This window comes from Mizuhopecten yessoensis, unplaced genomic scaffold (assembly GCF_002113885.1).
Source record: "Mizuhopecten yessoensis strain PY_sf001 unplaced genomic scaffold, ASM211388v2 scaffold10911, whole genome shotgun sequence".
Taxonomy (NCBI): Eukaryota; Metazoa; Mollusca; class Bivalvia; order Pectinida; family Pectinidae; genus Mizuhopecten; species Mizuhopecten yessoensis.
In genome coordinates this window covers 70,966-87,167 of record NW_018408783.1, presented here as the reverse complement: position 1 = coordinate 87,167, position 16,202 = coordinate 70,966, and the positions used below count along the sequence as shown (strand labels likewise).

The 16,202-nt window shown below is 37.9% G+C and overlaps 1 protein-coding gene across 1 annotated transcript; it reads right to left on the bottom strand.

Annotated features, from left to right (window-relative positions):
- Positions 1–11,817: 11,817 nt before the first annotated feature.
- On the bottom strand, positions 11,818–15,952 carry LOC110463478 (glycoprotein-N-acetylgalactosamine 3-beta-galactosyltransferase 1-B-like). Its single transcript, XM_021518097.1, has 4 exons — positions 15,949–15,952; positions 14,418–14,708; positions 12,787–13,445; positions 11,818–11,961 (listed from the first exon to the last, which is right to left on the bottom strand). Exons 1-4 carry the CDS (start codon positions 15,950–15,952, stop codon positions 11,818–11,820), a joined length of 1,098 nt encoding a protein of 365 aa, XP_021373772.1.
- Positions 15,953–16,202: the final 250 nt, after the last annotated feature.

Below are 16,202 nucleotides of genomic sequence, written 5' to 3'. Positions count from 1 at the left end.
CTCCCTAGGTACCCATCTCCATATGACCTTATCTGTTGTGGGGACATTAAACCCTCGTCTCCCTAGGTACCCATCTCCATATGACCTTATCTGTTGTGGGGACATTAAACTCTCATCTCCCTAGGTACCCGTCTTCATGTTACCTTACCTGTTGTGAGGACATTAAACTCTCATCTCCCTATAGGTACCTGTCTCCATGTGACCTTAGCTGTTCTGAGGACCCGTCTTCTTCGGTACCTGTCTCCATTTGAAGATTGATTTTTAAGATTGCAAAAGGCATGCTATGTTGAATTTCTATTACTGTTTGTATACTTCTGTGATTCTTTTGCAATATGTTGCTGTATATCTATTGTTGGTCAAGGGCTAATTTGTTAATAATCTGCAGTTTCAATTTTTATAATTTTCACCTTTTAAAGTAATGAACGAGAATGATACATCAGACTGTGTTAATTAAGTTATGGAGATGATCACTGATGGTATTTATGTGATTCCCAATACTGCGGATATGAATTTATAATTCAGAAATCGCTGTAGATTAGTTAGCTGATACACTATCATACGAATCGATAAACTGACTACTAATGCCTCTCCATGTGTGTATTATCTAAGTCATGTAATGGACTCGCTGACTCTTTTTTATAGTCTCTCAATAAACTGGCATTTTGTGCTTTTTCATGTGTAAATTTGCAAAGTAATGTCACAGTATTGTTGCTCTTACATTTGGATTTATAATGTCAAAAATAGATCTACTTATCAATGAATTACTTGTTCAGATTAAAGACCATAGAGTATTGTAACGCACCAAGGTTTTGGGACGTTGTGTTCCATTTTATAACCGACCGTGCATCCTTAAAATCATCCCCAAACCTTGATGCTTACAGTATACGTGTTGTTACCGTACTTGGATTTAGTCTAAGCCCCCCATAGCACCTGGTCTATATCTAAGTACAGTACGTGTTCATGGGTTACCGTCTAAATCTTTCCTTTGTTCATTTTCTGCCCTAATTTCATCATCGACTTTGTCTGATTTTGAATTTATTTTGTTGTGAAAGCAGCTTGTATTTTAATCGGACGTTAGATCTTATTCTTTCTATACATATGCACCATATATATATATATATAAAATGAATATTGCGCGATAATTTGTAAATTATTTGCAGTTTGCAAGCTAACATTTACCGTCATCTAAATCATTTAGTAACGAATGAAGATGATAGTACAGAGTGTATCTGGACACTGTAATGTTGCTTCTCTTTCATTAAATTACCTTTGATCACAGTAATGTGGTTGGATCGTGAAGACAGTCACGTGACTAGATAATAACAGTGAACTATGTAGCCCGATGTTGATCAGTTCCAAATTATGTGGCTGGATGTTGAACAGTTCCTAATGTAACTCGATGATGAACAGTTCCTAATGTAGCTTGATGTTGAACAGTTCCTAATGTTGCTGGATGTTGAACAGTTCCTAATGTTGGTGAATTTTGAACAGTTCCTTTTGTTGGTGGATGTTGAACAGTTCCTGATATTGCTGGATGTTGAACAGGGACCTATGTGTCTGGATGTTGAACAGAACCTAATGTTGCTGTATGTTGAACCGTTCCTAATGTTGCTGGATGTTGAAAAGGTAACTATGTGGCTGGATGTTGACCAGTTCCTAATGTTGGTGAATTTTGAACAGTTCCTTTTGTTGCTGGATGTTGAACAGTTCCTGATATTGCTGGATGTTGTACAGTTACCTATGTGTCTGGATGTTGAACAGAACCTAATGTTGCTGTATGTTGAACAGTTCCTAATGTTGCTGGATGGTGAACAGTTCCTGATATTGCTGGATGATGAACAGTTACCTATGTGTCTGGATGTTGAACAGAACCTAATGTTGCTGTATGTTGAACCGTTCCTAATGTTGCTGGATGTTGAACAGTTCCTGATATTGCTGGATGTTGAACAGTTACCGATGTGTCTGGATGTTGAACAGTTCCTAATGTAACTAGATGATGAACAGTTCCTAATGTAGCTTGATGTTGAACAGTTCCTAATGTTGCTGGATGCTGAACAGTTCCTAATGTTGCTGGATGCTGAACAGTTCCTAATGTTGCTGGATGCTGAACAGTTCCTAATGTTGCTGGATGCTGAACAGTTCCTAATGTTGCTGGATGCTGAACAGTTCCTAATGTTGCTGGATATTGAACAGGTAACTATGTGCCTGGATGTTGAACAGTTCCTAATGTAGCTCGCTGATGAACAGTAACCTATGTTAATTGATTTTGAACATTTTCTGTAGCTAGATGTTGAACAGTTCATAGTGTAGCTGGATGTTGAACAGTTCTTTTTTGGCTGGATTTTGGACGGTTATTTATGTTAATTGATTTTGAACAGTTCTTCTGTAGCTGGATTTCGAACAGTTATTTATGTGCCTGGATTTCGAACAGTTATTTATGTGGCTGGGTTTGGAATAGTTTTTCTGTAGCTGGATGTTGAACAGTTACCTATGTGGCTGGATTTTGAACAATTCCCAATGTGGCTGGATGTTGAACAGGTAACTATGTGGCTGGATGTTGAAAAGGTAACTATGTGGCTGGATGTTGACCAGTTCCTAATGTTGGTGAATTTTGAACAGTTCCTTTTGTTGGTGGATGTTGAACAGTTCCTAATGTTGGTGGATGTTGAACAGTTCCTGATATTGCTGGATGTTAAACAGTTACCTATGTGTCTGGATGTGGAACAGTACCTAATGTTGCTGTATGTTGAACAGTTCCTAATGTTGCTGGATGCTGAACAGTTCCTAATGTTGCTGGATTTTAAACAGTTCCTAATGTTGCTGGATGGTGAACAGTTCCTGATATTGCTGGATGTTGAACAGGGACCTATGTGTCTGGATGTTGAACAGAACCTAATGTTGCTGTATGTTGAACAGTTCCTAATGTTGCTTGATATTGAACAGTTACCTATGTGGCTGGATTTTGAACAATTCCCAATGTGGCTGGATGTTGAACAGGTAACTATGTGGCTGGATGTTGACCAGTTCCTAATGTTGGTGAATTTTGAACAGTTCCTTTTGTTGCTGGATGTTGAACAGTTCCTAATATTGCTGGATGTTGAACAGTTCCTAATGGTGCTGGATGTTGAACAGTTCCTGATATTGCTGGATGTTGAACAGTTACCTATGTGTCTGGATGTTGAACAGTACCTAATGTTGCTGTATGTTGAACAGTTCCTAATGTTGCTGGATGTTGAACAGTTCCTAATGTTGCTGGATGTTGAACAGTTCCTAATGTTGCTGGATGTTGAACAGGTAACTATGTGGCTGGATGTTGAACAGTTCCTAATGTTGCTGGATGTTGAACAGGTAACTATGTGGCTGGATGTTAAACAGCACCTAATGTTGCTGATTGTTGAACAGTTACCTATGTGGCTGGATGTTGAACAGTTCCTAATGTTGCTGGATGTTGAACAGTTACCTATGTGGCTGGATGTTGAACAGTTCCTAATGTTGCTGGATGTTGAACAGTTCCTAATGTTGCTGGATGTTGAATAGTTCCTAATGTTGCTGGATGTTGAACAGTTCCTAATGTTGCTGGATGTTGAATAGTTCCTAATGTGGCTTGATGTTGAACAGTTCCTAATGTTGCTGGATTTTGAACAGTTAATTAATTTTTAATATCTGACAACAAATAAGAAATAAAACAAATCAAATTCTAGCAATCGTCCTTTTTGGTATAGATGATAAAGCGCTGGGGTCGAAATGAATTGGAAATGAATACAGGGGAAAAAGAAGTGGTAAGGCAGCTGGTGACCCCATACCTTCTGATCTGGTAATCAAATCCCAGTTATCACAATGAAAGGCTTATGTGCCATCTGCTGCGCTTCCGACCATTTAATGGGACGTGTCACAATTATGTACAAACATATATACATGTAATAGCAAATTGATGATATACATTTTGTGATATACGAAGGCATTAATTCGTGCTAATAAATGGTTATTTTACTATTGTTTTGTTACCTGGTTTTACTTACAGTACGGTATTGAAACAAAATATAATACTTAAAGATTTAAAGATAATTTTCCACTTTTTTTCTCAAAATATTTTAATATATTGACGGTCGTTCAAGGTAGGTTTGATTATGGTATGTATTTGGAAAAAAATGACCTCAGTTCCTTACAAAATCAGTTACATCATAAAGAAAACATGTCAGACGGACCTTGTTTAAGGAAAGTGTAAGCATTCCTAAAGCGGATAACAAAAGTGGCAGCCAATGCAAGCATTACATGAAAATAGCTGAGGATCGAAAAATTATATTTAATCGCTTTGAGACCCTGGATAGCATCACTGTTAGTATCGGTGTAGGTGATAGCATGCCAATCAAACCCCTTCACGCCTCAACACCTATACAGCGAACAAACCCCTTCACGCCTCAACACCTATACTGCGAAACGAAAACTGCCGTACATCATCTATAAAACACCAAACGTCTGCGGATATAAAATGTAAACTTCCAAACAGTGAAAAACAAAGACCTCTTTGTCTCGAATCAAATTGAAAGTTCCAATCCAGATATAATTATTAGCGCTTGGCACCTGATAATAAAAAAGTGACTAGAGGGGTACTCGTTAAAATAAATCTGACTACTTGAGCGATGAGGTCACAGACCTTACAGCAACAGACGACCCCACTGACTAAGTGTTGAACACACTTCAAGCTACTAGTATGCGGTATGAAACTCTCCACCTGGCATCGTTTTACAACCCCGAAACATCAGCTAGCTTAAGGAAGTTGACACAGCAATTAGACAACTATTATCGATGAACAACGAACAAATAATTACGGTGGTGACTTAACTATTCAGATTGGGATTGGTAAAAACATTATACCCCATACACACCACTCCAAATAACACTTAAATGATATCGGCAATCTATTGGACGATGCTGGTATAGACCAACCTGCAATAAATGACAATACGTTAGATCTCGTATTAGCCACATACCAAACCAGTTCAGAAGTCGAAGGTAATGCTGGGCATATTCGATCATAATTCAATTTGTGTATTTGTAGAATTTAGATAATGCCTACAAGAGGCTAAGTTCGTCCACAGTATATCCTAACGAGAATGATGTAAGGGAATCTATCAGACAGGTGCTAATACCCTCCAAACCACAATCAGGTGTTAATACCCTCCAAACCACAATCAGGTGCTAATACCTTCCAAACCACAATCAGCTGCAGATAAGGATGGGGATCTGTTTACAAACAATTTTCAAATCGGCACCAAACAATATGGTCAAAGTCAATGTACCTCACAAGAGCACGAAAGCCAAACCATACAACCAATGAAAACTCCTGAATTTAAACACAAGCTTAGGCCAAGAGACCACCTACATACAAAAAAGCAAAAACAACCGGGCACTTTTTACGGGACGACAAGTGATAAAAGCACCAGCACAATATTCAGAAAGTCTCCGTCAAACCTTAGGTTGATGGCATCCTAACTCTTCAGGAAAACGAACAAACTACAGGGCTTACAAAAGGTTTTGGTGATACATAAATTGTACATTTCATTAATTCTATTCTATTTTACATAAATTACAGATTATGGCACCTATCAGCCACCGTACTTAAACACTTACGGTATGATTACGACAGTTTAATAAATACAGCTTATATTTGCTACAGTCCTATTACAATACAATACACCAAACATTAGTCAAAATCACTACTCGTGATGTCTGTAAACCGTTACCTGTCTATGGCGGTTATGTTAAGTGTGTATGATGCTGTAGCATACCGGTCATCAGTAAAATATAGAAAACTAACTAAACATTATCAATAAGCTCCATGGTTACGATTGTCTCATTAACGCAGCCATCATGGACTTAAGTTATCCAGATGATAATGATAAAATTCACTTACTCATGATAAGTAATAATATTGATTCGAGGTTCTTATATACCGCTTTATCACAACCTAGTTCGTAGGTCGTCTCGAAGCGGTTCACAAATTATTGTCCGTGGTTATAGGGCCTTTGCAACCGGTCAATATCTTTCTCAACTCCCTGGGGAGCATACAGACAGAGCTGCCATTTCAGCGCTAACAGCTAGCCTTCAACAATTCTAGCACTGCCTAACCACGGACTCATTTACAGCTGAGTAGATTGGAGTAAAGTATCTTGCTCAAAGATACAACACAGTGCCGTGCCGTGCCGTGCCGTGCCGTGCCGTGAATCTAACCCACAACCCTTCAAGTTCAGTCACGAGCCCGGCGTCCTACCACTAGACTTCCGTGCCTCTCATGGTATCTTGTATGTTTCCTATGTATAGACGTTAAACCAAATACATGTAATCACGTAATGGCTGTCACATCCGGAATTCTCTGGTCGGATACCTGTAGAATACAAACACATCTCAACACTGTTGGCAAGCTGACTACGGCAGTGTGATTCATAACCGGTGGTCAATTGATTAATGTAGTATTACCCCCCACCCCCTTATTAAATTCCTTTTCATACCAATTGTTTATAAAACAATTGATCATTTTTTGTATTAAGCTACTGAAACCTGCTACAAATAATTCCAGCACTGTTGGTTTGATGTTGATTCGAACATCAATCAACGAGCAGATAGATATAATTCAATGTACAACATAAAAGGTTTTCAATATTGTTTTGGTAAAACGTGGACGTTATTGGTTTATATTTTCTTTTATGTTATTTTTCGTACGAATGTTATTTTTTTTGTTTTAATACCTTTGCATGGGCGAACTCAAAACTTTTCATATTCTTATCGCTTTGAATCTGCAATAGACCATCACATGGGCATGTGTTTTTAGGGTAAAGGCTGGTATCGGTACATTGTAAAGTTTACATAACAGTCACTGCTATTGTTTCCCTTACTTAGTAGTGGTTATTAATATTGGGTATAGACGAAGGATACTTACCTATCGCCGCCACTGTCAAGGAATTAAATCAGCGATCTACACATCATTGTCGGGACCAGAGGAGAATCTGGGACTGAAGACCCTCCTAAAGGAATCTGTAGAAATCATGTTTTTGTAACTGCGACCTCCAACACCTCTGCCTGGAATTTTTTTAACCCCCTTCCGATATCGGTCTTTGCATTTTCGACAAAAAATTATTGACCAGATTTAGAAAATGGAAAAGAAGAACAGTTATAAGAGAATGTAAGATAGACAGAAAGAGGATAGATTGAGGGAGACAAGAACCAGTAGATGTGAATACAATGTACGTTTTATAAACAAAACTAATGCAATAAGATAAGGGATACATTTCGTTTCACAATGACACATGAAATCTGCGTATCATTATGGACAATAAATAATAAGTACTCTAAATAATACACTACACTGGTAATGTGTAAGAAGTGATGCAGTGTTAGCACTAAAACTCTCCTAATGCTCGAACCGTTTTTGGTTACTCGATATTGAATGATGTATAAACATGACAATGATACCTTGATGGCTGGTCAAGAAAGCTTTTAGTTTGCACATATGGGGTATGCTTAATCTCGCTGAAGAGTTCAGCGGAAAAAATGATATTTTCAAAATGGTAGCCAGTCCACACGCATTTTCATGGTTTCTGAGCTTATTCTGGTAGTTGGAATGAGAGAAAATTACTCTTTCATGCCCAAGGGTGTAGGATAGGGAAATTCCACCCTCGGGATTTTCAAATTTGAAAATCCCTCTGGTAGAACTTTCCTATTCTACATCCCTGGACATGACCGAGTCGTATACACCTACATAGCAGAACCTACTATAGGTACCTACTGTATCTCAAAGAGACGACGTTGTTTCTGTAAAAAACGTTGGTTCGTTTACTAACTGGGATAAGTTAAAGTTTGTAATGACATACGTAGTAACGTATATGCTTTTGACTCAGTAGATCAGCGTTGAATGATAGATATGATCCAATGGAGATACAGGGGAAATCAGAGGCTTATAAAATGGCCTATAAAGTATGTTTCTATTTTCTTTAAATAACTGTAGACAAACACATTCGATTGCGGGAACCTCTAGACCAGTTTGACGTATAGCCAAAATATTGCTAAAATTGGAAAAGGTGCTCAGAAAAGTCAGACAGTTAAACTCGTTGATATAATCGCTTGCCCTGTGCTAGGTTTCTGTGTGTGATAATATGCTAATATCAAATATTTCACTTAAAAAGTAATCATCTTATAATGTTTAAAACTTTAAAAATTCAGATGCAGGAATGTAAATTTCTTGTGATTTATCTCTTCATTATAATTATGTAAGCATAAACATTAGGAAAACGAATCGGGATCATAACGTGGACCAGGATTACCTTCAATAACATCAGAGAGTGGTAAAGATATTTTAGTAAAGGCGAGAATACACAACATCACGAGAGAGAAAGTGCCAACACTCTGCGCCTCGACCGGGACACGACTTTTAACCTGCACAACACAATTGCATATATCACATACATTAACATAGATTATAACGCCAACCGTCTCAATACAAAGTGAATCATTCAATTAAAAATATCCACGGCACGCGATGTGATAAAACGGTACGATACACCAATCTGAGCACGATAGAGACCAAGACCGTTATCTTCCAATGATTGAAGGAGGATTGGATAACGAGAGAAGAAGAAGACAATCAGGAATGTATGTCACACCTTTCGGTAGGAGTAGAGATTGCTTACTCGGATGGAATATTGATGAACTGTTTTGTATTGGAATGGCAAAATTAAAACAAACAAATTTCAAACAGTTTTATGAGTCATATAATGGCAATTATCAAGTTCTGATTGCCTTATCATAATACGCGGAATGTTGGTTAGAAAGAGTTATGGCGGGTTGCTATGTCTATTTCCCCAAAGGCGAGACCGCTAGTGCGTGCGTGCAACCGTGTACTGTTATGACGCGTCCTGTATCTAATAATAGATTAATGTAAACAGCCGAATTCAAGGCCATGGCTATTGATGCATGCGTTTCATGATAAAGACTCAACAAAATGCTTATTTCGCAGAATTTCTATAAATTTAAATCAAATAATATGCAGTATGTAACACTCGTACAATCGTTACCAACAACTTTTGAAAGGATTTAATTTTCATTATTACTGCCTGCCTCATGCCGCTACCTGCTTTCTTACTAAACACACATCTTGATTTTGTTTTTCCTGCACCTATGAATGGTATAATGATAAATATCATTTTTGAATAGCATATCTTACGCGTGTATTGCGATCCTTACTTTGTGCTGCAGTCATCCTGCATTTCAAACAAATATATTTACTTTTGCATGGCATTGTCACTATATATATAGCCTCTTTGAAAGCTGTGTCGTTGATGGGACTTTAAGTACCATGCAGCACGAGACATAATTCTTAGCGTATTAATACAACACTGACCGGAACTACAATATCCATGTCATTGTAAATTTATGTGCAAAAGAAAAAAGTAAATAAAAAATACTTTTGTTTCAACAAAAACAAGACCAAGGTCTGCAATATCGTACAAAATGCACATCGGTTGAAATCACCAATGCCCCCAATGGAAACAATTTTAAAACTCATGCAATTTATCAGAAATATCGTCTGTTACACTGCATTGATCAACAGGGGTTCGTTACAAATGTCTGAAATACACATATTCTATAGACCTACTGACACATATGTTACAGACCTACTGATATGAGTCACAGCACAAATAAACATTTCAGACATTTGTAACGAACCCATGTGCTCCGTCGCCAGATCACTCACTTAAAACGATATCAGTTTCACGCGTCTCGCGGCCACGGTTTCATAGATATAGTGAATATAGCTATATTTGCAGTATCATATTAACAATACCTAATATCTCAGCTGTTCAAAAATTCATATTCAATTAGTTGTATATCTATTCTATGCCTTCTCGCCGCTAGAAATTATTTACTGATTAATTATTTTTTTCGTTTTCATCAATGCCGACTTAGGGAAATATGTGCAGTTTTCCGCCATAGCTCTTTTAAGAAAGAATTGAAGACCAGAAAAAAGTAATAAAAAAGAGCAAAGACCGTAGGTCATATATAGGTTGTGTTAAAGGGGAGTAAGAAAAGAGGTCGGAAAGATATAAATTTCCATAAAACACCAATCATTTACTACACTAAGCATATAGACGACCCCATACTTGATAGATCCAGCTTAAAGCAAATGATATTCCGTTTATTTACATACAATGTAGAGAACCAAGGAACTTTCCTTCGTCAATCTTTAAAAATGATATCAAAATGATAACAATAATTGCAGCTTTAAATCTTTCTTCCAAGAGAGGATGTGGACATGTATATTTAGTGGTGACTTCAGGAGCGTCAAGGATATGTAATAAAGATTCATTGTAAGCTTTCAATCAAACACTGGACAATCATGATCTGCATTTGTTTACAAAATATACACATTTCAAACACACTATTCATTTGCTACGCCAAGCGTTTGCTGATCGTATAATAACCCTGTGATTCTCAGACCCAGCTCACAACACAAACTACACCATTAGTAAGTAGTCAATCCTACTGTAGCTAGGGCGTAAATCAGTAGATACTACACCAACACGATCAGCTGTTTGCGTGAAGAATATAACTAGTTGACTCTAAATACAGATTGTGGTTATCAATCGCTAATTTACGCACCAGAAAGATTGCTAAGTATAAAGAAACGATATTTGATTATAATAATATAATAATATGATAATAATAATATACAACATTTATATAGCGCTCTATAGAATTGTTAGGACCACGAAAATATTGTATGTACTCCAAACCGATCGGAGAGATTTGTCGTCGTCATAGCCTTCGCTATCATTGCTATGCCGATGACACACAAATTTACATGGTCATCAAACCACAGGACAGATGGAATACAGTCTCAGAAAGTCTGGAAGCAAGTCTGGCAGATATCAGTATCTGGATGAACGCCAACATGCTTAAGCTTAATCAGGAAAAGACGGAACAAATCGTCTTTTCCCCAAAGTGTCAGCAAACATTGGCTCTCCAGCCCCAAGGTCGGTGCCAGAACTATTGAGACTGTTCCAGCTGTTAAAAACCTAGGGGTGTACTTTGATAGTTCACTGAACACGGAGAAACAATTGAACGCTATTGCCAAATCCTGTTACTACCAGATCAAGATCATCGGCTGTATTCGGCAGTTTATAACTGCAGATGCATGCAAGATTTTGGTGCATTCACTTGTTACCTCTCGTTTCGATTATGGTAACGCCGTGCTCTGTGGTATATCTGACAAACTAACGGGTTTTGGCTAACGGGTATAATGACTAGCGTATAGTAACTTGTACTGGGTAACGGGTATGATGACTAGTGTCTAGTAAGTTGTACCGGGTAACGGGTATGATGCCTAGTGTATAGTAACTTGTACTGGGTAACGGGTATGTTGACTAGTGGATAGTAACTTGTACTGGGTAACGGGTATGATGACTAGTGTATAGTCACTTGTACTGGGTAACGGGTATGATGACTAGTGTATAGTCACTTGTACTGGGTAACGGGTATGATGACTAGTGGATAGTAACTTGTACTGGGTAACGGGTATGATGACTAGTGTATAGTCACTTGTACTGGGTAACGGGTATGATGACTAGTGTATAGGAACTTGTACTGGGTAACGGGTATGATAACTAGTGTCTAGTAAGTTGTACCGGGTACCGGGTATGATGACTAGTGTATAGTAACTTGTACTGGGTAACGGGTATGTTGACTAGTGTATAGTAACTTGTACTGGGTAACGGGTATGAAGACTAGTGTCTAGTAAGTTGTACCGGGTAACGGGTATGATGACTAGGGTCCGGGTACGTTGAGATGCTGGTGTCTAGATTCTACCCCATATGGACGTAAGTGATATATATAAAACTCCAGTAAGTACATCTTCTGGGGAGGCACGTAGTGGAATGAGATCGCGTAATCACTGATACTATCTGTTCCCTGTAACACAGAAAATAACAGTAACATTATTGCACCTTTAACATATATTGTATATAACAGTTAGTGAGAGGAAGAGTTGACTCCTTTCTCTGGGGGAATTTAATTGGCCATTTTTCCATCATAGGTTATGAGATACGGAGTAACCTTCGGCTCATAGGAAGTCAGTGGTTGGCAGCTTTGGAATACAAGGTGCACTACATGTAATAACTGATGTCGTTTAAATTCAATTTTTAAGTCATGGGGTCGGGTACATATTGATATTAACTTCAATAACTGAGTGAAACGTCGATTGAAATCATACTATTTTATGCCTCTCCACTCATTACAAGAATAACTCAAACACGAAATGTGAGCGAAATGGCCACCCAAAGGGTGACATTATATTGTTTTACTGATTAAGCCACTATGTGGCTTCTATCAAAAACTTATAATTACTTTGAAAAACACATAAAAACAAAGTAGTTGCAAAAGTGGGGAAGTCATTCATGAGAGGTGTTCCATGAATGTCTTTGTGGCGTTTTTGACAACCCCACTTAGGCTAGGCTAGGTTTTAGTAATATTTTGTTTGTAGTTGCTACAATGTTTGGTATATTTGCAACTACTTTGTATTTATGTGTTTTTTAAAGTTATTATCAGTTTTTGATAGAAGCCACTACAGGTCTCCAAAATACGTTTTGAAAGAACTGATAATGAACATGAACTCACTATATTACAAGGATGTTACTACAGAAATATCATTGATACTGGGAGTCGAAAATCAGACTCTAGCTTGGAAAAGCGGTCGTACGAAAATATAAACGGTTATGTTACATTGTAATCTCTTACCTTCCTAGCTCCATTCGCGTCATAGTTGAAGTACCAATCTGGATATATTCCCGATAGGTGTGTTTCGGGGTCGAAGCAGTGGAATCTACTCCTCCCTAAAGCATCTGTAGAATTGCCCGTTCTTACGCCGAGATTCTCCATACACTTTCCGATCTCGGCATCCTCCCCGGCACCATCTTGACGACACACTTTTGGGTCGTGACCCTTTTCAATCAGGCGCCGGAGCGCCTCTTTACTCAGGACATACCCCGCTCCTCCGCTGTGGTACCCCTGTTTCACTATAGTTTTAAAATGGTGTCCAAAATAGACTGGGTCATCACGTGAGTATGACTGTAAGAAATAACGAAGGTTTTCCAGTATCATATAGGTATCGTCGTCTGCTTTAACAAACCAGTCAGCGTCATTGAAATGCTTGTCAAAAACGTATTTAAACGCTTGCATTGTTTTGGCTGTGAGATGTTCCCGTCCCTCTGATACGTTAAGCCCGACGGTAGGGAAACTTGTGTTTGTTGCGGAGCTGATAAATACCAAGATGGTACATCGCTTGGCCCACGTGCGTTTAACATGAACGGCCTTGACATTCAAGTTCTGGGGACTGGTCATCACCCAACACAATATTCGTATGTTCTTCTGTAGGTTCCTAGCAACTGTGTCGTTATCTGCAATAAGTAGTACATTCTTTATAAATATATATAGGTGACATGCACGTACCTACCTAGTCATCACACCTGTTCACAACAATATCTGTGATGATGCATTTTGCATCGAATTACATAAAAAGCATTCGTATGAGTAATGTTCACGACCAAGACCAGTTGTTAGTATCTACTATATACATACCTTAGGTACTGACTGTGATATGGTAATTTGTCCTCTCTTAACTATTAACAAAAGTTCTATATGATCGTAAAGAATTTAAAATTCGGCTGACATAAGATAGATGAACATCACTTAGAACTAAGACCATGCATGCTTTAGTATTGTTACTGATACCTAATGTTTTGCGCGAATGGTTGTATTTCACTCGGGCTGAAATTCTTGTGACATATGTCCTTCCGCGCAATTCCTTCGTTCAGTCCGAGAAGACCGATGAACACGTATGTGTGGTATTCACTATATACATCTGATAATCTTAGCGAATTTAAACACCACCATATGTAATACTAACACACATAGACCATACCAAAACTATATAACTAGTATGAGTGCCTGCATCAGAATCTTCCATTTGGATTTATGGCAATTGTTTGCCTGTTGAAAAAAGAAAACTACGTATTTCCAAGAGAAATATGTGGTTATCCCAAAGTATTGTAACCCTTAAGGAATATTTTGTTTTGTTTGGGGTTTTAATTGCTCTCAGCGTCTAAGGTCAAGGTCATAATTAGACGGGTGACTATGTAGACACTTCCGAAATAAAGAGTAAGAAAGGGACAAAAATGTTAAGGGAGAAATAAGCATCCAAAATAATGATAGGTTTTCGTGCTGATCTTATTTTCATTACTTAAGTTTCAAAGTGTAACTATTTCGAGTTAGATAAACATGAAAACAACCAATATTCTTGGAGAAGATCTATGTACTACCTGTTTTTTGCTCCTCATATTTCGATTAGCAATCACACTTAAACTAAGTACCTTTATGAAAGTTAGAATCTTCAAATTTTATTTGTTTTACTTCGTCAATGTTCTGGTGGCGTGGCCCGTGTCCGTCGTCAATTTTAAGAGATAACGCCTTCGCCTTTTCCAGGAAACCTCTGTCCATACGTATGCTGTCCGCTGCAGTGTTTTGGACTTTGCCCTTGCCACCTCTGGATTTGGTCAGTGACGTCTGTGGGCACTTTATATTAACTGTTAGGAACGCCAGGACGACTCCGATAGCTAGCCCACACCAGAAGTTGCCTCTGAGTGTATAGGACGTTCCGTAAGCTGTAACGAAATTGAAAATAACAGCATTTGAGTCATTTACACGGAGAAGCATCTATTGTTAGCACTTTAGACACTGTAAACAAGAAATGAGACAATCTTAGTTCTTTGTAAAAGGATTTAGAAAGAAAGATAACAGAAACATGAAATGATATTTATTAAATCAATGTAAATGTTTCTAAATTATGTCAAGAGAATTTGAGGGCCTTATGGAATTAAGCTTTTCAAGACTTACAAGAAACTGCTAAAATACAATTCATACAGATTCAGGAATACAGGTATAGGACACCATCATCCATGTTCCTTATCAATATTCCGAATATATTTAGTCCAACTTTGCAAAGTGCATTCTTTGTAACGATAACAGAACCAATGCGTAGACGATCTGGGATAGGAAAATTGTTTTTGCATTCCAATTGTTGAAACGTAAGTTTTTGTATGTAGTATTAAGATATTTACTTTATCAGAACACTTGAAGTTCCGAGCTTTGATTGACCTCATGCAACTATTTCATACGAAAAGGAGAAACATTTGCCGGTTAGACGGTTTTATGTTTTCCATACTGGATACTGTACCCATAACCTAGTAACAATATCGATTCTGTCTTAGATGTCTTGGACGGGTATAATCAATTATAGACGATGCATGCAGCGGAAAATGGTAAGATATTCTCGTCTTTTCCCAATAGCTATAAAGGCTGGTCTAATTTATCGATCGTCACTGAGTGGGCAATAGCTGTATTGGTTCTATCCCGTCAATAGTTAATCAATAACTTCCATGTATAGCAGATCCAGAGACTAACATAATTAGGATTCGACGATATTATGTTTTGGCATCTGTTTATATTTAATACTAGACTTTTTCCATACCTCCAATAAAATTCATGAGTTTGAAAACACATGTGAAGCAAATATTTACCGTTTTTCACGTATCAAACGTCTCGCAACCTAACGTTTCAAGTTCCAATGACTCCATGATTGTTTGATTTGTATTAAATACCTATATATTTGTATCTATTTTATTAACTTTATTACCCACTCGACTACGGAACGTAGCCACTGCATGTTTGGGTGTAATTAGTAATAATGAGTAAGAATTGAAAATACGAACAACGCCTTTCTCTCAATTTTGAAGTTTTGGAAAATGTAAGGTTATGCATGTTACAAAAGGTAGATCGTAGATAGAGTCTTTTTTAAAGTGCTATTGTCGTTCATGTGTTATACCTCGGTATATAATAACTTACCCATAGTATCAGCTCACGGTTCCCGGCCACAGGGATCAGTTCCAAGCAACAGCGTAGATGTCTGTACGTAACAAGTCACATCCACGTGCACTCTCGTGACAACTTCTGATTCATTGGTGCCCTGTTACACATATCAGATCAATGATTGACAAGGAAATTCACCTGTCCGTTATTGAAGGTTCCACGTGGTTTATTTCCACATGTGCTCCGTCCCGTTTGTTGCAGTTTTCTAAATAATGGAGCCAGGTTGAGGG